The following is a 22,792-nucleotide window of genomic DNA, read 5'->3' as shown; positions in this document are numbered from 1 at the left end:
CTGCTTCTTCACTGCTAAGATGAGTACAGTGGGAGGCAGAAGTGGTGGCAGAAGCAGTGGTGGGGTACATGTGGTGGAACAACAGGGGTGAGAAGGAAGGCAATGGGGAAAGGAAGCCCTGAGCAGGAAGGACGGGGAGCAAGGGCGTCTAGGAAACAGGGAATCCTGAAAACGAGTGCGCCTGGGCCCAAAGGACTATGGGACAAATGTGCCCTCAGGCCCGAAAAAAAATGACAAGGGCCAAAAAGGTTGCATCCCACTGCCTTACATCCTATTCCAGAAGCCTTAATAATAGAAAGAAATGTCATAGGCAAGATTTGCCCCATCTCCACACTGGGAAGAGCTTTACCTACATATTTCGGCCTATTGTGCAACTGTTGAAGGCACAAGAGCCCTACCAGGAAAAAAAGGTGGCAACCCTTAGTTCAGGGGTGCAGAACCTCTGGCCCACTTGCAGTCCCAATCCAGCCCTCCGGGGTTTCCCAGACAGCCATGCCCTATTTCTCTGTCCCTGCCCCCTTTCCCCCAGCTACCAATTATTTGATGGTTTCCTGGCTTTTGTGCAGTTTTTCCCCCATTCTAAGAGGGTTGAAATGCCCCGCCTGAGGCTTATTGACTGGCAGAAAGAACTTTAAGCTAAAATAGCCTGGTATTTTTGGCTATACCCTTTTTCCCTTTGGCCCTGCCCCCTTTGTCTTTAGCCACACCCACCACTGAAATATGCCCCCCCCCCCCGAACTATCCGAAATGTAATTCGACCCCCAGGCTGAAAGAGGTTCAACACCCCTGCCCTAGTTCAAGAGCAAAAGCCCTGACTACAGGCCAGCTGCCACGTTATGTGACAAACAAGTTTGCTGCTGGCTTACTGCTTATTCTTGTCATGTGCCAAGGAGCCACAGGCACTGACAACACCCCAGCACGTAACCACGTGTGTCTCAGTATGTTTACAGACATGGCGCTCCCCTTCAAACGTTACAGGTGTTCACCAGGAATTATATGCCATTGACCAGTATAAAAGAGAGAGGAGAACCATGCGAGCCACTTGGGTTCCTTGCAAGAAGAAAAAAAGTGGCATATAAATGTAATAATGAAAGACAGACAGACAGATATATACACACATGCGCGCGCACGCACACACTCAGAAGCTCTATTATCCGAACCCTAAGCATTCAGCATTCCTGTGATTGTATTGTGCACAGGTGGAGTGTAATACCTCGTGAAGAATTAAATAATCGGAGGTTCAGCCCCCCCAAAAAGTGGAGGAGAAGGAACAAGATCCTTATCCTCAGGACCAGAGAGAAACGTTTCAAAATGTGCAAGCAGTGTTTAGAGCAGCCTTCCTCAATCTGGTGCCCTCCAGATGTTTTGGACCATAACTCCCAGCATCCCTGATCATTAGCCATGTTGGCTGGGGCTGATGGGAGTTGAAGTCCAAAACATCTGGAGGGTACCAAGCTGGGGAAGGCTGGCTTAGAAAAATATCAGCAGCCAGATTTGGCAAGGCTTCAGTGTTCTGCATTGCTCCTTGTTCCTCTCTTGGGGCTGGCAGAAGCAGAATAAATTATGCAAAGTAATTAAGATATGCAAATTTGCATAATTGAAACTTTAGAATTTGGCGTTTGTTGGGGGGGCGGCATGCTGTTGTTTTTCTAATTTCTCATCAGGATTTCAAATTGGGAGGTGAGAGGAGGTGGAAGTTCAGAATCTTAAAGGTGTCTTAAATAGGTATCCATCACCTCAGCATGCTCTGAGGCAAAAATAAAAGAGGCCCTGGAATGGTTAGAAATTGCCTCGGGAGTACGCTAGTTTGCTAGGGTTGCCTCTTCTGGCCCAAGGGGTTTTGTACCCCTTAACCCCTTCTCCAGAGGGTAAACATTCCTTCCAAGCACTATCACGTAAAGTGAGAGCACAGCCCGATATTTTGTATGCTTACTCAGATGTAATTTCTACTGAGTTCAGCAGTTCAACACCCTCCCTAGCAAGGATGCACAAGATTCTACCCTTAAATCTCTTCCGTCCATTTCAAAAACCCCGTGTGAACACAAACCACTGAAAACTAGTTTGCCTTTTAAAAACAGCCAGCTGAGTCTGACTCTCCTCCCTCCCCCCAACCGCAGAACCCTTCAAGAGTCCATCCCAGCTGCCCTCCAACCCCACCCCCAAGGCTTCCTGCTCACCCCAAGCAGGATTTCCTGCCCGGGGAAGAACAAGCCCAGGAAATCCGACCGGCGCCAAGAACAGCCAAGTTCTGGCGCCTCCCAGCCAGGACTCAGGGGAGTCCAGCTGCAGGGTTTCAGAGAGTGGGATGGATCATGCTGAATGCTGTGGTTGCGGCCAGGAGATCTCAGGCTCTGGGGCTGGGAGGGGGGAGAAGGGGGGGCTACTGCTCTGCAGATGTGGGAACGGAGACACAGCAAATGCTGTGAGACAGGGGCAAAATCAGGAATGCGACCCAGGACCCCCAGCTCCCAGCCACTGCCAGCATCATGTGCAACTTCCAGGCCCATCCCTCCTCCTCCCCCTGCTCACAGCAGCTTGCAGCTCTCGCCCATGATCCCTCCCCTCCCGCTCAGCCCCAGCAGATTCCTGGTTTTGGAGCAGGCGTGTTTGTCAAGTGCGGCTCTGGGGCCGGATCCAGCATTCCAGGCTGGGGTGAGCTGAGGTAAGCAAGGAACAGCCCCCGTGCTTGCCCGCCCACCCGCCCCTCCTGGCCTCCAAGCTTCAAGCACCATATAGCCTGGCTCAGTCTCCTTCACACCAGGACGGGAGAAGTGGGGCAGGGCAAACCATGGCAGGGAACATAAACCTGCAGACGTCTCTATGTAAATACAGGGCTGCAGGAAGTATGTGCGTGCATGCAGCACACGAGCGACCCTGAAAAGAGTTATTTTTCCAACAGGATTCCTCACCTGCGGTACAGGCATCTTCACATCACCCCTCTGGGTCATTGATAGGATTAGGGGGATGCCACAGGAAAAGGGTGCCAATCAGGCCAAGGGTATTAGACCAGCCTTCCTCAACCTGGTGCCCTCCGGATGTGTTGGACTACAACTCTCATCGTGTCCCAGCCAGCTGGCAGATGGTGGGAACTGGAGTTCAATGCACCTGGTTGGGGAAGGCTGTATTAGGACTGAGAGAGAAGGGGCGCTACTGGAACCCACAAGGCCCCGAATGCAACAGCTGAGCCAACAGCCACAGCGGCTGGCATGGCTGCAGCTGTCGTTTGGGTTACTGACATCACTCAGAGCAGGGAAGCGCCACCTGTGGCCCTCCAAAGGTTTCGGCCTACAACTTCCATGATCCCTCACCATCGGCTATGCTGGCTAGGGCTGATGGGAGTTGTGGGCCAAAACATCTGGAGGGCCACAGGTTGCCCACCCCTGCCTTGCAGCAATGATAGTGATAGGAATAGATGTTCACAAGGGCCCAGGGGTGTTCATAAGGCTCATGCCACAGTGACGGGGGGGATCCCGAACCTGGCCACCTTCTTACACACGCAAGTGCTCCCCTTTGCGCTGTGGACCGTAAAAGCTGGAGTGGAGGTCTGGATTCAGACTCTATGCTGCCAGCTCCCCATCCTAGAGCTGAAGCGAGACTCATCAGAAAGATGCAAAGAGTTGGGAGGAACTTGCACTTTCCCTGGCTCTCCCCATGGAGTGTCCTGCATGGGCCAGAAGGCAGGGTGCCAGCCGCAGCCTCCCCATCCACTCTCAGACTTGGGTCCAGCTAGGTTGTGGGGGGAGGGGGCGGCCCGGTGAAAAGAAGTGAGAGAGAAATAGGCCAGAAGGACCAACAGGCAATAGGAGGATGATAGGAGTTCTGCCAGTAGCAGAACAAGAGTCCTCCAAATTGTTCCAACCAGTAAGCAAGCCTGACCTGAATTGGCTTGCCCTGGTCCAATACTACAGCTAAGGCTTTCTCACTGATTTGGCCAATCTCCCTCCCATAGTGGAACCCCCTTCTGACAATCCCCAGGCCCCAAGCCCAGAGTCTGCTGCAAGGTGACCCCTGTTCCCAATTAGGATGTTGACTGTCATTTCTGACTGGGTCTCTCTTTTTGTGGCTTCCCCTAAAATGGCCTTCTCCATCCTGGTGCCTTCCAGATGCACTGGACTGCAACTCCCATCATTCCCATGGCCAGCATGCTGGCTGGGGATGAGGGGAGTTGCAGTCCAATACATTTAGAGGGCCCCAGGTTGGGGAAGGCTGCCCTAAAATCTCTTCCTGTTGGCCCATGAGACCCTGCTGGATCTAATTCAGTAGCCATCTGGCCATAGCATAGGGATAAGCCCTGAAAACTGCTTATGGCCTATGTTTCTTTTAGATGCAATACATTTTCGGAGGCTTAACAGTTCTGGCACCATCCGAAAACCCCAACCTTAAAGGGGGTGATGAAGCATCCTGGGGTTCTCACTGGGGGAGGGGCTGTTTGCCATGGAAAGAGGGCTGTGTGCAGATGAAAACATCATCTCAGTTTTTCCCAACCTGGTGCCCTCCAGATGCGTTTGACCAGTGGCCATGCTGGCTGGGGATGGTCAGCACTGCAGTCCAACACATCTGGAGGGCACCGGGTTGAGGAAGGCGGCATTGTCTCATTGGCCACTGCATCTTTTCACTCTCACTACAAGATGGCGTCTCTTTGTCCAGGTAACTTACGGTTGGCACAGTTTGACAAGGTCCTGGTCTGTGGTGCCCGGGTGCAGGCCCCGGATATACAAGTTTGTTTTGCTCAGCTGGTCCCCGCCACCGCCGCCACCGCCTGGCCCGCTGCTGCTGCTGCTGTTGTTGTTGCTGCTGCCGCTGGGACTCGGGGGTGCCATCTGCTGGGCCACTGAGACATAAGGCTGCATGGCAAGGAGAGAAAACTAAATGAGGGACTGGGCAAGGGCAAGTGCCTTGGGGGGAAGAGCCAAAATGATTAAGGGTGCAATCCTATGCATGTTTAGACAGAAAAAAGTCCTGCAACTCCCAGTGCATTGTGGGGAAGAGCCAAAACGATTAAGGGTGCAATCGTATGGATGATTAGACAGAAAAAAGTCCTACCACTCTCAGCATGCCCCAGCCAGCCATGCTGGCTCGGGTATGCTGGGAATTGTAGGACTTTATCTGTCTAAACATGCATAGGATTGCACCCTCAGGGTGATATAGTAAGACCACTAGTAGGACAAGACTCCCAAGCACATGGTGGAAGCATACATCTGTGGAGCCCACTTCACATCCACTTAGCTCTTCCTTTCTGTTCTTCCTGACTTTGATCACTAGTCACTGTGGGTATAAGGGAGCAAGTCGCAATGGTGAGATGCACGTGCAGGATGCCTTGTGGTGAGGGGGAGTAGGAGGATGACAGAAGGACTCCTTGTCTCCTTTTGGCACAAGCTCTCTGAGGTAATACATGCACTTTTGGACAGCATCAGATAAGGAGGCCCTTGGGAACAGATGCCAGGGTCAACCGCTGCTTCCCCTCTTCCTCCACCTTGGCTTGGAGGAATATACATGGTTAAAAATACACCCAATATAGATTTGTGAGATCAGGGTGGCCTAGACCACGTTTGCTTCAAAGGAGTTTCAAGCCCCTTCCCCCTCTCGGGCTAGAATCCCCTCATACCGCCCTTCCTGACCCAAAGTGGCCCCTGGTCCATTGCCTTCAACCCCCGGATGGGGAGAAGTAAGGAGGTTTCCTCATCCAGGATGATCAGAAGTTCCACCCTCCCGATGGATCGTAACCCCTGAACGTAACAAAAGCCCCCCAAGACTGCCACCATCAGAGAAGACAGCATCAAAAGGAAGAGAAAACAGCCTCATCATCATTGGTCAAGACACCATTGATGTCACAATCACACCAGTCAAGAAGCCAATTTGGTTAGAACATTCTCATCTCAGGGTCCGTCTAGACAATCCTTTCCTGGGCACAACGAACATGTGGATGTTGCTCATATGTGGTGGAAGAGCCAGGTGCCCTCCCCCCAGGAAATGCCTCTCAGTACCCAAACAGCGATTTTGTTGCTGCAGAAATGTCATTCTTCTAGATAGTATGTCCATTCTTATTAGTGATTGCCGTCAATATGAATACTGTTGCCCGAGCATCACAGGCACATACTGGATGATGCCAGGTTCATCAGCAGTGCCAAGTAATACAACTCCTCCGCTCTTGCTCACATCATATTGGTGACTTTTTCTAAAGCTTAGTGTAAAAGTCAAGTATTCCCCTGCAGTACCACTCCAGCCCCAGTTAAAATTTTTTTATCATGCTACTGGCCCTAAACTGGGGTTAGTTCATACAAGTGAATTTAACAGTCCTTCCCTCTCGCCAGAAATTGTAGTTCTAAGAAAGAGGATTAAGGATATTTATTTATTTATTTATTTTGTTTATATCCCGACTTTCTTCCGAGGTGCTCAAGGCAGCTCACATGGTTCTCCTCCCTCCACCATTTTATCCTCACAACAATCCTATGAGATAGGTGAGGCTGAGAGATACTGGCCCAAGGTCACACAAGGAGCTGAGGGGGCATTTGAACCTGGGTTGCAACAGTCCTAGGCCAACACTCTAAGCACTACACCACATCTCAGCACATCAAACTACAATTTCCAGGCTTCTTTGGGGAACGTCATGACTATTAAAGTAATATATGTTTGGAGTGAAAATATATCCTCATGACTTTAGAATAAAATGGGGGTATTGTTGGTTCTTTTGGAAAATCCCTTGAAGACAGGTGATATTTACTTACTTACTTACTTACAGCATTTGTATGCTACTCCCCATCCTAACAGATTCCGGAGTGGTAAACCCAAGAAGTACAATAGTAAAAAAAAGATTAAAGATTAAAACAGCATATTAAAATTTATTAAAAACAGGTGATGAACAAAAATAATCCATTTCCGTATCTGGAATTGCCAGCTGGCCAGAAAAAAACATGGCTTGGCATGCTCCTCCGCCTTTAGCAGCAGCTTGATCAGCAGACATCAGCAAGGGATGCTTTTCACAGCATACTGTCATCTGCTAATCATGCCTCTAGATCAAGCTGGTGTTAAAGGTCCGGAAGCAGAGGCCAACGTACATATTGGCAACCTTATCCATATCTTTCCATGTTTCATTTCATCTTTTTCGGGTGGAGAATAAGCCAGTATCATCACAGCTTTTACCTTTCCAAACTTGTTTTCTAGTCCAAGGATCTCTCAACCCTCTTTTCCAAGATTCCTGTGGCATCTCAGAACACTGTCCCATTCCTTGGGCAGTTTTCGAGGTCTTGTGATTACAAGAGGAAGGGAGAAGGGGAAGGGAGTCTCAAATGCAGGACTGTGGAGCATTTCAAAGTTATTTCTCTGCTCCTGGGGGGGAGGGGGACTAGACGAGATGCCCATGTGTTTGGCTGTTCACGAGATGCTCCATTGCCATCGTTCATTTGTAAAGTGCTGCTGAAGTCACTGAGTCTGCCCTGCCCACGGGACAATTCTGGGTGGAGTATTCGTATTGCAAAACTGCTGTGTTATTCAGCACGCCTGGCTCAAAGCTCCAGAGAGGCCTACAGCTGGGAACGCAAGGGGCTTCAAAGTAAGAACAAGCAGCAGAGACCGAGTAGAGGGGAAACCCAGAGACAGGGCTCTTCATATTCTGCACACTAGCAGTATGCGCAAAAGATCACACCTTTGCACTCACATTTAATTCACCCATAATACTTTCCACACCCTGATTATGTGGCTATAAATCTACTAGCAAGGATCAGAACTCCCACATCACTCAGACGCATCCCCTGAAAGGATGGGAAAACACATTTTTATAACTCTTAACCACCCTTAGGATTAGGGCCCACTTGCACCAAACTTTTCAAGCCAGTGTTATTTACTCAATAAAGTATTTTATTGAGTAAATAAAGCAGTAAAGTACTTCTGTACTGTTTGCACTGCAACTATCATGCAGGGTGGATTCCTTTAAATCAAAAGTGATTGAAATCCACACTTGAAACCATGATTTAAAAATCACCAAGAAAAAAGATTGATTTAAATAATTTACTTCAATGAATTTTCCCAATGTACAATTTATATATTTAATAAACAAGGGCACGTAGTAATTTATTACCACAACAAATGCAATGCATTTGGTTTGCAACTAAATAGATGCTTTATCCAATTTAGAAGCATAATCCAACACTTTTCGACATGTTTTTTTAAAATACAGAACTATGTGCTTAGAGACAAGGTGGGCAACTGTGAAATCAGTAGATTTCTGTTTGGTGGTAGCCTTCATTGGACTGTGCCCTCAGTATCCATGCTGTTTGGCTGAGAGTAATATATTTAGATATTCAGAATCTGCCAGAACAACACATCACCTACTGGCCTAGTTCGGACGATTAAACAACCCATGGTTTGTTAACTGTGGGTTGTTTGTGAGCAGTCGGGAGCCAACCCCACTGCTCACCTTGCTAAACAACCCAGGGACACCTCGTCCCTGGGTTGTTCTCTGTGATGTGTGAACCTGGAATTCTGTGTTGTTAAGGAAGAAACAACCCCGAGTTGTAACCCAAGAACAAACCATGCGTTTCAGGCATTCATACTATGAAATTGCTCTTTTCTGGACCCAATGCAGTGGTGCAGTTTAGGTAAGGGCAAGGGGGAAACTGTCATCCTCCCCATGGTTTCAAATTAAATTTGACCATTTCAGGAGTATCAGTATTTCTGTCCTACCATCCACTGATTCTGTATATCAAGTGACTGAAAATTCCCCTCTGACACACAGAAATGGAAAGTTTTCCCCAAAGCAACTGGTTGGCAACTCAAAATATTTAACATGTTTCAGAATCTAAGAATAAAGGAAACCAACAAATTCTGAGCTATCATCATCATCATATTGCACCACCAATGTGAATGGCTCCTTACAGAAAACAAGAGCTTAGGTCCCTGCCCCAAGGACTTTACAATGTAGCATAACAGAGACCAGAGAACAGAACAGGCCTACTATTTCCCCCCACCCCTGCCACAAACACCCTCATTGGTTTAGAATTTCACAAAAATAATAGTATTGTATATTAAGCTTCCATAGGCCACCAGAGGCCATCTAATATATTGCTTACACTGCCCACCTGCTTACATTGCCCACCTAGAGTAGATTACTTCGTATCAACACATCCAGAGCTCTGTGCATTTCCAGCTCACTTTGTCTTGTCCTACGCTTGGTAGCCACAGAGGGCAATTCATTTTGATCACCTTTACTCAGTTTGCAGGGTCAGGTCCTACATTAAGGGTTACCAATGGATCAGGAAAAAAAATCCTTTTAGCTAAATAGTCTGGTTTTGCACTGCCCCCATGACCAGTTAAAAAAAAGACTTAGCTGCACCCCATCCCACCATAGATCACTAGGGTCTGCCTCCTGGTTCTTCCACAGGACCTGCTCAAAGCTGTACTCACTGACCCAGAAGGTTCTGCCTACCTCAAGGAGATGGGGCAGGGGCTAATTCAGAGAGATGCCTCCCTTGAATTTCCGGTTTCAACAAAGCTTTTTAAAAAAAACTATCAGAGCTTCTCATAGGAAATAATGGAGAAATCCAAGATTTTTCTGTACCTGTGAGCTGGTCAGCAAGTATCTAACCTCCCCATTAAAAACAACAACAACCACCACAACAAAGGTAGCAGCAAAGACACGAGTCCCTGGTCTTTCTAACTAGGATCTTAAGTTTGTGTGTGTGTGAAAAATGTTTGTTTTACTATATAACCCATCTGCATGCAGGCCAATGGAGGCTTCTGCATGAAACTGAGCACTGACTGGCCTGGGAGGAAATCTGAGGGTCAATTTAAGAACATTATCGCAACCTGAGGGGTGCTTTTTATGAGGGATCTCTTGCTGGGAATCCAAACCAGCCTCAGCTAACCTCTGACCTGTGATTTTAACAGTGGACTATATTGCAGACCTGCTGGAAGCTACTCTGACCTGGTTCACACAATCAAACAAACCATGGGGTTTTTGTGAGCATGCCCAGAGTAAGTGAGCAAGCTGCTTCCCACCCGCCCAGCCACTTCTGCTTTCCTAAACAACACAGGAACGCCCCATCCCTGGGTTGTTATCATTATGTCCGAACCCAGAAACTCTGGGTTGTTTAGGAGTTAGTTGTTTGTTGTTGGTTTCAGCAACGATGCATAAAGATGTCACTCAGAGATGGCAGGTGAATATGGACTATATATTCCAGTAATTCCCAAACTGAGTGCTGAGGATGCTAGTGAGCCATGAAAAATAAATGCAGTACTTAAAGACTCCTGTGAGCACAAACTACCCACCCACAGAGGAGGCTGTTTGCTGTATCTATGCGTGATTTACTACTCAGATTACCCATCCATAGAAGAGACTGCCTGTTGCGTCCTTGCATACATTACTGCTGCAAGCTTGCCTCCTTCCAGTAAGGAAGCACACCCAGAACATTCACAGAGAAACACAGCAAGCAGGTTCCAGCGTGGGGTTGGGGATGGAATCATAGAACCTACAATCTTATGGGTTTTGATTTCTATCAGCATATCTTCACCTTTGTGTTCTCATTTTTATGTTATTCAGAAAAAAAGCATGCCTCCATACAGTAATTTGGGAAACACTCCCATATACTGCTCAGCTGCCATTTTATTTTATTTTATTTTATTTTTATTCCTTTTCCAGATAGGTTACTGCATTAAAACAGAATGAGATTCTTCTGCAGGCAGCCCTGTAGCTTGCTGATCTGAGGCCAATTTAGGCTATATGAAACATAAACACTGAGGCTTAACCATTGTCAATTAGGAGATGAAACCATTGTTTCCTGCCTAATATGTCTTCACTTGCATTTTTTTACCAGGCTGAGTTTATACCAGTTTGTATTTTCACCTCATATACAAGGAGCATCTCTGAGAACACAAATGTGAAGATATGCTGACAGAAATCAAAACCCACAAGATTGTAGGTTCTGGGAAACGCTAGAGCCATGTTACATATGCACCAACCGCAGCCCACACCTAGTTCTACTGGAGAGCCGTTGTGAGGAATGAGGGCCAAGCCTTCACTACCACTCCCCCAAAAGAGCTGCTGGCAAGCCCCACGGGCACAGCATCCCCCTACCCTTGGACTGGAAATTCAGGAGGTGGGCAGCACCGTGCAAGAGGCCAGCTTTGATACAAAAGTCTCCTGCTGTTAACGTCAAAGCCATCTGTAATATGTTCACTGCTGTTTTGCGCACTGGATAAATAGGGTACTTGTCATGGGCAATATCCCTACAGAGCCTGGACAAACCTACCAACATATCACTGCTTTAGCCTCCTAGACTAATCCAGTCAGCAATTTTCTAGGGCAGAAGAATGAGTGGCTACTAAGAGATTAGGCTATACGCTGCTTAACTAGAGAGATCTGGGAGAGTCAACATGAAAGGGGCAGGGGGACACAGATGCAAACCCCATTGAGACTAGTCACATATCTGGTGCAGCCCCTTCCCATGCTTATACTGTTTGCTTCTTTAGAGTCTAAAGTTTAGACTCATAGCCCACCCTATACCCAGGCTTCAGGATAGTTAAGAACCATTTATATTCAGGGTCTATGCCCAATGGACTTGTCATCTAAGCATAACATGTCAAAGACTTTTAGGACAAAGACAACAGGGAATTTTTAAAAGTTACAGAAGCTCCCAGTGACATACTCTCCTTTGGGAATGTGTTCCATAGCCCACTTAAGACATTTTTCCCTATTCGTTCAACTAGATTTTCCTTACAAAAAGGGAATAAGCCTATTGAGATGTAAAGGAATCATCATTCTAGCTGATCAAGTGAAGGCCCAGCATTGAGTGAGATACTTCAAGCGATGGCAGCTCTTAGAGGACTCTCTCCGTTTGCTCTGGTACATAAAGAAAGCCGCACTCTAATTCTATTGCCATCTCAGGTCAGAATGAGGGTGAGAAGCTGCAGGGCTTTCTCAGCGATGGCCCCCTTGTCATGGAATTCTCCGCCTCATAGAAGCCTGTGAGGCAGCACCCTTTTAGACTGAAAGAAGAAGTCCAAACAAGTTCCTTAGGTGCAGTTCACATTCCTCCCAGCTTCATAATTGCACTGACATAGATGTAGACTATCAAACTAAATGCAAGCTTTTGTAAACTGTCCAGAGAGCTTTGGCTAAGGGGCAATATAGAAATGTAATAAATAAATAAATAGATAGATAGCACAGCTACCTTTCCCCAGCCCTGCCCCCATGAACCTGCCTGTCCCAGATTTGTCTGGCCACCACTTCTGTTGCCTTCGCCTCCTTCAGCAAGGAAGAGTTAGCAAAACATCCTACAGAAATGGCCCTCTTGTTTTGTGCAGGTGCCTAAAATGGGAGGGTATTGCATCCCTCCATCCCTCGCTTTGGAGTTCTATGAGAAGAAAGAGGATCAAGCTCGCTACCCTCCCCTCCCCTCCCCTCCCCTCTGGTCTGAAACCTTCTCACTTTGGCAGGGTCCCCAAAGTAAGGGAGGAAAGGCTGCAGTGAAGAGAAGGAGGCAGCAGCAGTGGTAGCAGATGAGTGGAAGAGTCCAGGATCAGAATCCTGGCTGACGGTTGGATGGGAGGGGCAAGACTGACAGCTGAGCCGCCATTCAATTTGCTGGTATGCCTGTCTGTTCAATTGCAAAGCTGGGAGGAAGCCTCCATGACTCTTTAACCCAGTTTGCATGTAACAGTGGCAATTCGTGGGTTAATTGAGCTTTGGCTATTGGGCAGTAGAGAAACGTAATGAATGAATGAATGAATGAACGAACGAATGAACGAACGAACGAACGAACTCAAAATTTGCCAGGGTTGCATGCTATCACCATTTTGAATATGCAACATTCAATTGCCCCGATCAGAGGTTATTCCATGATGTGCGAACCCAGTCACTATGGGTTCATCATGGGTTAAACGACCCACTGATCAGAAGTTGCACATTCAAAATGGCAGCAACACCCACTAGCAAATTGTGGGTTAATTAACCCACAGTTTACCACCATTACATGCAAATAGGGCCTTTGCGTATTGGGTTTGTCTTCAGCCTTAGTGTTTTAGAGCCAAACTAGATGTGACAATGGAGATAAATGAATGCATCTCCATTCTCTTTATGTCGTGGGGTGGGGTGGGGAGGGCAACTTGTGGCCTTCCAGATGTTTTGACCTACAACTCCCATCAGCCCTAGCCAATGGTGAGGGATGATGGGAGGTGTAGGCCAAAACAGGGGGGCCACAGGTTGCCCACCCATGCTTTAAGTGTTTGCAAACAGCAGCTGGGGGGTGGGGGGCAATCCAGTCCAGAACCACAGCCGGACCCCCTGTGCTGTTTTCCTGATGAAATTCAAACCCCTCCACCAAACTACTCTGTCCCATTAGGAAAAGTGTGTGTGCACACATGTTTTTTTCCTAATGAAGCACATAGCAGCTTTGAGGCAGGGTCCTGTTCTCATTGGGAAAATGGCAGAGGGAGGAAGCCCACACCCTGGTCCAAGTCCAAACCCAGATATCACCCCACTCCCCTGACCAGGCTGCTATCTGCAAAAGTTTAAAGGAAATTGCGCTGCATTCACACATCGCTGTTGTCACATCAAGCGTGGCCAGGAAAGGCTTGTTAAAACTTCATGTTCCGCCCTGGCTGATTCCAGGCCCACTTCATGAGAATGGGGCATGCATGGTTCTATCACCACCTACTGCCATCTCTCTTTGGACTAAAAGCTTAGAAACCCTGAAATAAACAGACCTAGACATCTAAGGAGGATAATATGCCCTGTTATTTTCTGCCCATGAAATCTAGATGTCCTCCTTGATGCAGAATTTAAATTTAATTAATTTAGGGTGCAGTCCTATGTATGTTTAGACAGAGAAAAGGCCTACAACTCCCAGCATGCCCCAGCCAGCAATGCAGGCTGGGGCATGCTGGGAGTCGTAGGCCTTTTCTCTGTCTAAATATGCATAGGATTGCACCCTTATTTACTTAAATAATTTATATCCCACACTTTCGAAATAAATGTATGTTCCAATAGCAGCTAGCAAAGTAGGAAGAAAAAATACAATTTAAAGAATAGGAAATAATAAAATAAAGCATACAAACTAACACTGCAAACTAAAACAGCTTCACAGTGTAACCCTAAACATGCTTACTCTGAAGAAAGTCCCAGTGATTTCACTGAGGCTTTCTCCCACATAAGGGGGACCAGGATTCCAGCCTTAGAACTCCTAGGGCTCTATCATTACATCGACATAGGTTTTAGACTCCAAAAGATGGACAGGTTGCTATGACAGACAAGTTGCTTCCTGGTCTATGTGACCCATCTTCACTTGCTGCTGGAATCTGTCTGGTTCTGGCTCTTTTTTGGCCGCTGGACCCCTCTGAGCTCTAAACTCCCAAGGGCTGTCTGCCTGTTCTGCTAGAGTTTTGCTAGAATCAAACAGGATTCTACTCTTACTCAAGTGGGCATTCCGAGTTAGGAATGATGGGAAATGGTTGCTACATCTCTTAACATGTCCAAGCAGGCCAGAAAGCAGAGGTGTTTATTCAACAAGCCTGCCAACACTATTTATCTGAACCACAGAGTATAGGCATTAGGACGGATCTACTCTCCGTACCACTTTTGAGTCTTATCTGTAGTTTCCAAGTGTGTCTCCTCATCTTCTGGCAGTTTGGTTATACAAACTTCCCTTTCTAAACAATTTTGCTGCCAGCTACAACACACAAGAAAAGCGATGCAGGGGCGGGCCTGGAGGTTCAAGCCAAAACTCTATGCAAGGTGCCAGCTCCTCTGCAAACCTAAGCTTTGCAAGAGGTCAGTTGCAGATAGATTAGTGCTAACAAGTAGACCAGAACACCAGAAAAATGCTTGTACTGTTCAAAATTAAAATAGTGTTTACTAATGCAACAGTGTTTACTTTTAACACACATTTAGGAAGGTGATTAAAATGAATGCATGAAATACTTGCCCTATCGTTCTGGGGTACACTTTGAGAAGAAAGCACCGTGGGGAGGGGTCTTCCAGGTGGAGGGAGAAGCCATAAGCTACCTTACTCAGAGCTAGTTGTGAACTGGAACACGAGTGCTTTATTGCTATAAAGCAAGGGGTGGGGGAGGTTTCTAGAGAGTCAGAAACGGAGTAAGTGTCCTTTTCGCTTTCCCCCTCTTCTGAAAACTTTTGGGAAATTGGCAAGTATGTATCACATCGTTTTATCTTGTTGATTACCAGCATGTCTGAGGCGCATAAATGTTGCTATGCTCTCAGTCTAATCACCATTGAGCTCCCCAAGGGCCAAGTCTTCTGAAAACAGCTGATACCAAATCCAACCCTTTCATAGTTCCGCTATGGGTGGAGTGAAATGCATTGCTGAAGTGAACTCTGCATAAGTAGCTAGCATTAGAAGCAAGGCAAAGGAGCCAAGGAAATGATGCTCTTAGTTGGTGCAAGTGGCAGCCCGTAACAAAATGTTGCAATGTATCCCCAGCCCCTAACAGAAGTGTCCCTGCTATCAAGGGCTAAAAAGTTCTGGTACAGGGCTAGTTAGGAACTGGAACCCGAGTGCTTTTATTGCTATAAAGCAAGGGGTTGGGTGGTTTCTAGAGAGTCTGAAACAGAGTAGGTGTCCTTTTTGCTTCCCTCCTCTTCTGAAAACTTCCCCAAATAGCACAAGAAGGGTGTTATTGTTCTTTAACATCTTGGCACTCATTCCCGCCCCAACCATAATCCCATTCTCCAGGATTGTTATTTATTAAGACCCACTGAGCCAGGTACAGCCCTGCAGCCAGGAATTGTGTTCTGCCAGCCTCCTCCCTGCTTTTGCAGCCCCAGGCAGTTTTATCAAGCCCTTGGTAGGCTGCCATAGATGGCCATTAGCTTTGCTTGACTTGGCGGGTCATAGGTTGCACCTGTCTGATCTCTGTGGATGCCTTGCCAGCCTAACCCCACACCAATTGTTTATACAGCTCCACCACTTTTCCAGTGAAGTTCCAGCCTTTAAAAGGGTGGAAACAGGGGTGGTGGGTGGGGAGGAATCCAAGGCTGATTCCCACTATTGTCAGCTGGTGGCTATTGCTTTTCCACCTAGTTCTGACAGCTTCCTGCTTGTGACAAACGGGCCCTCTGACATGCACAATAAAAAGAAGTGCAGTCAGGAACATTGGCCCTCGCTTGCAACAGGTGAGAGTGGTAAGCTGGTGCTCATGTCTCCAAAATTACATGACTGGCGTAAAAATCCATGAGATCACACAGCTGTAATCTGACCTCTTGTTCTTTGCCCTCCAACTTGCAAACTTTTAAGACTGTTGGTCACATCTGCAAGCATTTCTCTGTCTGATAGGACAGACCCAAAAAAAAGTTTAAAAAATTAAGGCTATGAGTCTCCCTGTTTTAATGTTAAGTTTATGGGTTTCTGCTTTAACCACAAGTGATGACAGCTGAGAAATAATTCCCTAGAGCAGCAGAAGGCAAAGGTACTACTGCCCGAAGTGTCCATCTCCATGTGTGCTCTGCATGGTTGTACAGGGTTGCGATCTTTCAATGCAGAAACTGGACTCGTCATTTAAATCTCACAGTGCAGCATGGGACAAAGTAGCTATCCATCCCCTCATCAGTCTTGTTGCCTGCCCCACCGTGCCAAGCAGGAAGCTAGCAGTGCTTCCAGATGGAGAGGTCTTTTCTTTCTTAATAGATTTTCCATTGTAAGAAAAAGAACAGAAACAGCGGCAGGAAAACACAGGAGGGTTACAAGTGGAAGACGCTGTCTGGACACCACCACCCCATAAAATTCCACGAATGAGGCAGGAGCAGGACAATGGGGCAATAAAAGACTTATCTGGAAGCACCCCACATATGCTACACAAGGGGGGGCAGCCAATCAGCCCAAGGATGGGACTCAGCTCTGATAGCCAGGTTACAAGGTGAACCTCTTTGTGAACCTCCCAGCCTTGTCCTCCAGTTCTGCCTGCCTACTTGGACTCTGAATCAGGGAGGTGAGGGAAAGGGGCTGTGGTTCAGTGGCAGCTTTGCATGCAGAAAGTCCCAGGTTCAATCCCTGACATCTTCAGGTAGGGCTAGGAAAGAATCCTGCCTGAATCCCTGGAGAGCCGCTGCTGCCAGTCAGTGTTGACAATATTGGGCTAGATGGACCAAGGCTCCGACTCAGTAAAAGGCAACTTCTGGTGTTTCCAATGACCTGTCTGGAAATTCTATGAAACCTGCAGGATTGCAACCAATATGCTTTCCAAACAACGAGGTTACCCATTTTCTAAACTAAGGGGGAAACTGAGATGTTCTCAGCAGACTGAACCCACAGTGAGAAAATAAGTCGTCAAACATAATAAGCGGGTAAAGGTGCATTTGGAGATATGCATACAGTGGGATTGACTTACTAATGAAATCTGGAGTGAGGCCATTACCACAAGTGATGCTAAAGGCACCTTTGGGCCTCTCCTGAAACACTGTCAGGCATGTGTAAATGTGGCTTAACGTGGTTTAAAACACATCTGGTTTATGAAAATGGGTTTGAGGGTGGATTTACAGGTGCATTAGAGGCCAGCTGTGAACAGAGGTGCTCTGACTGAATTACATTAATGATCTTGATCCCTACCTGGCATCTTGATCACAGCCATGGGCTCAAACAAGGGCACTTCATTTCCAGCGCTGGCTGCAGCCATCGAGTCGGAAGTTGCAGGGAAATGGTTGGACTGGGACGGCAGCCATATCGGGGTATTATTATTGTATAATTTCCCCATCACTTATGAAGACAGCTTCAGCATTACATGCATGGAAAATATTGTATTGTGTAGGAGATAATGCTCTGCAGAATGCGCACTTCAGTGCAGTACAGGAGAACCTTTGAGTTAACAAAACACAAAGGTGGGCTAAATGGACAGAAAGAAAAGGATTCCCCGCATTTCTGAGCAGAAGGAGGCAAAGGTATTCTTGACCGAGTTCAAACTCTATGGATAGGTACATGAGCACTCCCACACTTCAGTGGTAGTTTAAGAAAATAATCCACAAAATGTCACAGGGGGGCGGGGCGGCAGGAGGAGACAGTGAGAAACATGTCATTCACCACCAGTGATGTCATCAGAACTATCCAACAGTGTGCCCACAAAACCTACATTCCACATACCACTCATGCCTAGAGCAATTGAAGAAAGTGTTGCCAGCTCTGGTGCTTGCAAGAATTCGTTTCTGGGCAGTTGCAAAGATGTTCCTGCTTGATGTTTCCTGCTTAAGGGCAACAAGTTTGTTTGCTAGGAAGGTGGCTGCTTTTGCAGTTGCAGCCGCAAAGGAACAAAAGATCTTCCCAGAAGGTAGTGCTGCGTGCACTGAGCCAGTGACACATTTTAATTTGTTATTGTAGTCTGCCATTGTTATTGTTTTACTGAGTGTGATTTCTTTGTATTGTTATAGTTGAACCAATAAAATATTTACCTACACTAGCATAATCGAAGTGTGGGCATGAGTGTGTGTGCGCGCACGTGCGTGTCTGTGAGCATCATTACCCCAGTAACAAAATACCGAACTTTGAGCAGTGAGAAGATGGTTAGAAAAAATGGAAGCATTTTCTCAATGAGAGATGCCAAGATTCTGCACAATACCTGACTGTTTGTTGTTTAAAGAAGTATATATTCCCCTGCTGGCTGGGAATGATGGGAGCTGGAGTCCAACACATGCAGAGGGGACTGGGTTGAGGAAGGCTGCTATATTGCCTGGAAAAGCCCTGAAAAGTATATACAAATTTGCTCAATTATTTAGTGTAGATTTGGAGCTGTTTTTGGCAGAGCTTACTGGAAGAGAAGAAGGATGGGCAGCTTGAGAAAACATGCTGGGGCTTTAAGAGGCACTAGAGGTAAAAAAAGGGCAGACCTTGCGGCAGGGGGTGTTGGCAGTACAAGGAGGAAGTGATTCACAACCTGCTGCTGCTGCTTTCAGCTCAGGCCTAGCCACAAAGGCTGCCAGAGCCTCTGAGGCAGCTACCAGGTCCTAATGCCTGCTTCATTTTAGGTTGGTTTCTTTTCTTCTTCCTTTCACCAGCTGGTAGCAGCTGTTGGGTCCTGATGCATATAACATTCAGCAGCCTTGGGCATCTTCTGCCAAAATGGCCAAGGTTCTGCAAAACTGCCAAATTCCAAATCAATTTCTCTGACTTTAAAAAATCTGCAAAAACACTGAGAATGAATTGTTTGGAGCAAGCACCTTCGGAAGAGTGCATTTAACCAGGAAGAGGCTTTGTTGTTGTTCAGTTGTTCAGTCGTGTCCAACTCTTTGTGACCCCATGGACCATAGCACGCCAGGCCTTCCTGTCCTGCACTCTCTCCCGGAGTGTGCTCAAGTTCATATTCATTGCATCGGTGATGCTAGCTAGCCATCTCATCCTCTGTCGTCCCCTTCTCCTTTTGCCTTCAGTCTTTCCCAGCATCAGGGTCTTTCCCAGAGAGTTTTCTCTTCGCATTAGGTGGCCAAAATATTGGAGCTTCAGCTTCAGTATCTGTCCTTCCAATGAGCACTCAGGGTTGATTTCCTCTAGGATTGACTGATTTGACCTCCTTGCAGTCCAGGGGACTCGTAAGAGTCTTCTCCAGCACCACAGTTCGAAAGCATCAATTCTTCGGCGCTCAGCCTTCCTTATAGTCCAGCTCTCACAGCCATACATTACTACTGGGAAAACCATAGCTTTGATTAGACGGACCTTTGTCGGCAAGGTGATGTCTCTGCTTCTTACTATGCTGTCTAGGTTTGCCATAGCTTTCCTCCCAAGGAGCAAGCGTCTTTTAATTTCATGGCTACAGTCACCGTCTGCGGTGATCTTGGAGCCCAAGAAAGTAAAATCTGTCACTGCTTCCATTTCTTCCCCTTCTATATGCCAGGAAGTGATGGGGCCAGATGCCATGATCTTAGTTTTGTTAATGTTGAGTTTCAAACCAGCTTTTGCACTCTCCTCTTTCACCCTCAACAAGAGGCTCTTTAGATCCTCTTCGCTTTCTGCCATTAGGGTGGTATCGTCTGCATATCGGAGGTTGTTGATAATTCTCCCAGCAATCTTAATTCCGACCTGTGATTCATCCAACCCGGCGTTTCTCATGATGTACTCTGCATATAAGTTAAATAAGCAGGGTGACAATATGCAGCCTTGTCGTACTCCTTTCCCAATTTTGAACCACTCGGTTGTTCCATGTCTGGTTCTTACTGTTGCTTCTTGACCCTCGTACAGGTTTCTCAGGAGACAGGTAAGGTGGTCTGGTACTCCCATCTCTTTAAGAATTTGCCACAGTTTGTTGTCATCCACACAATCAAAGGCTTTAGAGTAGTCAATGAAGGAGAAATAGACGTTTTTCTGGAATTCTCTTGCTTTCTCCATGATCCAGCGAACATTGGCGATTTGATCTCTAGTTCTTCTGCCTTTTCGAAACCCAGCTTGTACTTCCGGTAGTTCTCGGTTCGCATACTGCTGAAGCCTAGCTTGTAGGATTTTGAGCATCACCTTGCTGGCATGTGAAATGAGCGCAATTGTGCGGTAGTTTGAACACTCTTTGGCCTTGCCCTTCTTTGGAATTGGAATGTAAACTGACCTTTTCCAGTCTTGCGGCCATTGTTGAGTGTTCCAAATTTGTTGGCATATTGAATGCAGCACTTTAACAGCATCATCTTTTAGGATTTTAAATAGCTCAGCTGGAAGACTGTCATATCCGCTAGCTTTGTTGTTACTAATGCTTCCTAAGGCCCACTTGACTTCACTCTCGAGGATGTCCGGCTCAAGTTCAGTGACAGCACTATCATGGCTATCAGGGACATTCAGATCTTTCCTGTATAGTTCTTCTGTGTATTCTTGCCACCTCTTCTTAATCTCAACTGCTTTTGTTAGGTCCCTGCCTTCTTTGTCCTTTATCATGCCCATTTTTGCACAAAACGTTCCCTTGAGATCTCCAATTTTCTTGAAGAGATCTCTAGTCTTTCCCATTCTGTTGTTTTCCTTGATTTCTTTGCATTGTTCATTTAAGAAGGCCTTCTTGTCTCTCCTTGCTATTCTCTGGAACTCTGCATTCAGTTGGATATATCTTCCCCTTTCTCCCTTGCTTTTCGCTTCCCTTCTTTCGTCAGCTACTTGTAAAGCCTCATCAGACAGCCACTTGGCTTTCTTGCATTTCTTTTTCTTTGGGATGGATTTCGTTGCTGCCTCCTGAACAATGTTACGGACCTCCGTCCATAGTTCCTCAGGCACTCTGTCTATCAGGTCTAATCCCTGAAATCTATTCCTCACCTCCACTGTATATTCATAAGGGATATGATTGAGGTCATACCTGAATGGTTTAGTGGTTTTCCCTACGTTCTTCAATTTAAGCTGAAATTTTGCAACAAGGAGCTCATGATCTGAGCCACAGTCAGCTCCAGGTCTTGTTTTGACTGACTGTATAGAGCTTCTCCATCTTTGGCTGCAAAGGACATAATCAATCTGATTTCGATATTGACCATCTGGTGATGTCCATGTGTAGAGTCGCCTCTTGTGCTGTTGGAAAAGAGTGTTTGCTATGATCAGCGTGTTCTCTTGGCAAAACTCTATTAGCTTTTGTCCTGCTTCATTTTGTACACCAAGGCCATGCCTGCCTGTTATCCCGGTGATTTCTTGACTTCCTACTTTAGCATTCCAATCCCCTATGATGAAGAGGACATCTTTTTTTGGTGTTAGTTCTAGAAGGTGTTGTAGGTCTTCATAGAACCGATCAACCTCAGCTTCTTCGGCATCAGTGGTTGGGGCATAGACTTGAATTACTGTGATGTTGAATGGTTTGCCTTGGATTCGTACTGAGATCATTCTATCGTTTTTAAGATTGTACCCCGGTACTGCTTTTCCCACCCTTTTGTTGACTATGAGTGCTACTCCATTTCTTCTAAGGGATTCTTGCCCACAGTAGTAGATATGATGGTCACCTGAATTAAATTCGCCCATGCCTGTCCATTTTAGTTCGCTGATTCCCAAGATGTCAATGTTCAATCTTGCCATCTCATGTTTGACCACCTCTAGCTTACCTTGATTCATTGATCTGACATTCCAGGTTCCTAAACAATATTGTTCTTTACAGCTTCGGACTTTCTTTTCACCACCAAACACATCCACAGCTGAGTATCCTTTCGGCTTTGGCCCAGCCGCTTCACTCTTTCTGGCGCTACTTGGAAATACCCTCTGCTCTTCCCCAGTAGTATATTGCACACCTTCCGACCTGAGGGGCTCATCTTCTGGCGTCATATCTTTTAGCCTTGTGATACGTTCCATGGGGTTTTCTTGGCAAGAATACTGGAGTGGGTTGCCATTTCCTTCCCCAGTGGACCACATTTTGTCAGAACTCTCTACCATGACCTGTCCGTCTTGGGTGGCCCTGCACGGCATAGCTTATGGCTTCACTGAGTTACGCAAGCCCCTTCGCCACAACAAGGCAGCGATCCATGAAGGGGAGGAAGAGGCTTAGTGGAATATAAGAAAGAGCTGATGAGCTAGCTACCTTTTGCTGACTCAGACCAACACTCTGCTCAGCCCACACTGTCACTCCTTACTGGAAGCGAGTCTGAAAGCATCTCTAGAGCAGTTGGACACAGGGCTTTTGCAGCCTTAAATGCAGAAATCTCTTCTCGGTGATTTCACTATACCCTGTTCCAAGAGGCAAGCAAGGTCATGGGGTATGCCTTCGATACCAGGAATGATAAGGCATGAAACCAGTATCCCCCTGGGAGCTCTCACAAATTATAGCTATCTGCAGTGTGCATCGCTGCCCACCCTATATGCAGCGCACCACATATGGGTAAATAGCACACTGGTGCACAGCTGGTATTGAGATTTGCATGAAT

At 46.7% G+C, this 22,792-nt stretch overlaps 1 protein-coding gene across 8 annotated transcripts in view; it reads right to left on the bottom strand.

Moving 5' to 3' along the window:
- Window positions 1-22,792, bottom strand: part of RBMS2 (RNA binding motif single stranded interacting protein 2) — a 72,069-nt gene that overhangs the window by 27,336 nt on the left and 21,941 nt on the right. For all 8 annotated transcript variants that reach the window (XM_084837129.1, XM_084837127.1, XM_084837124.1 and 5 more), the window contains one exon: window positions 4,657-4,844. In XM_084837129.1, the coding sequence (XP_084693255.1) occupies window positions 4,657-4,844 (188 nt within the window). The remainder of the gene's footprint in view (window positions 1-4,656; window positions 4,845-22,792) is intronic.

This window comes from Heloderma suspectum, chromosome 2 (assembly GCF_057233095.1).
Source record: "Heloderma suspectum isolate Gila_16-S chromosome 2, 16-S_ref, whole genome shotgun sequence".
Lineage (NCBI taxonomy): Eukaryota > Metazoa > Chordata > Lepidosauria > Squamata > Helodermatidae > Heloderma > Heloderma suspectum.
Note: the sequence above shows the minus strand (reverse complement) of the source record. Positions and strands in the feature narration are given on the sequence as shown.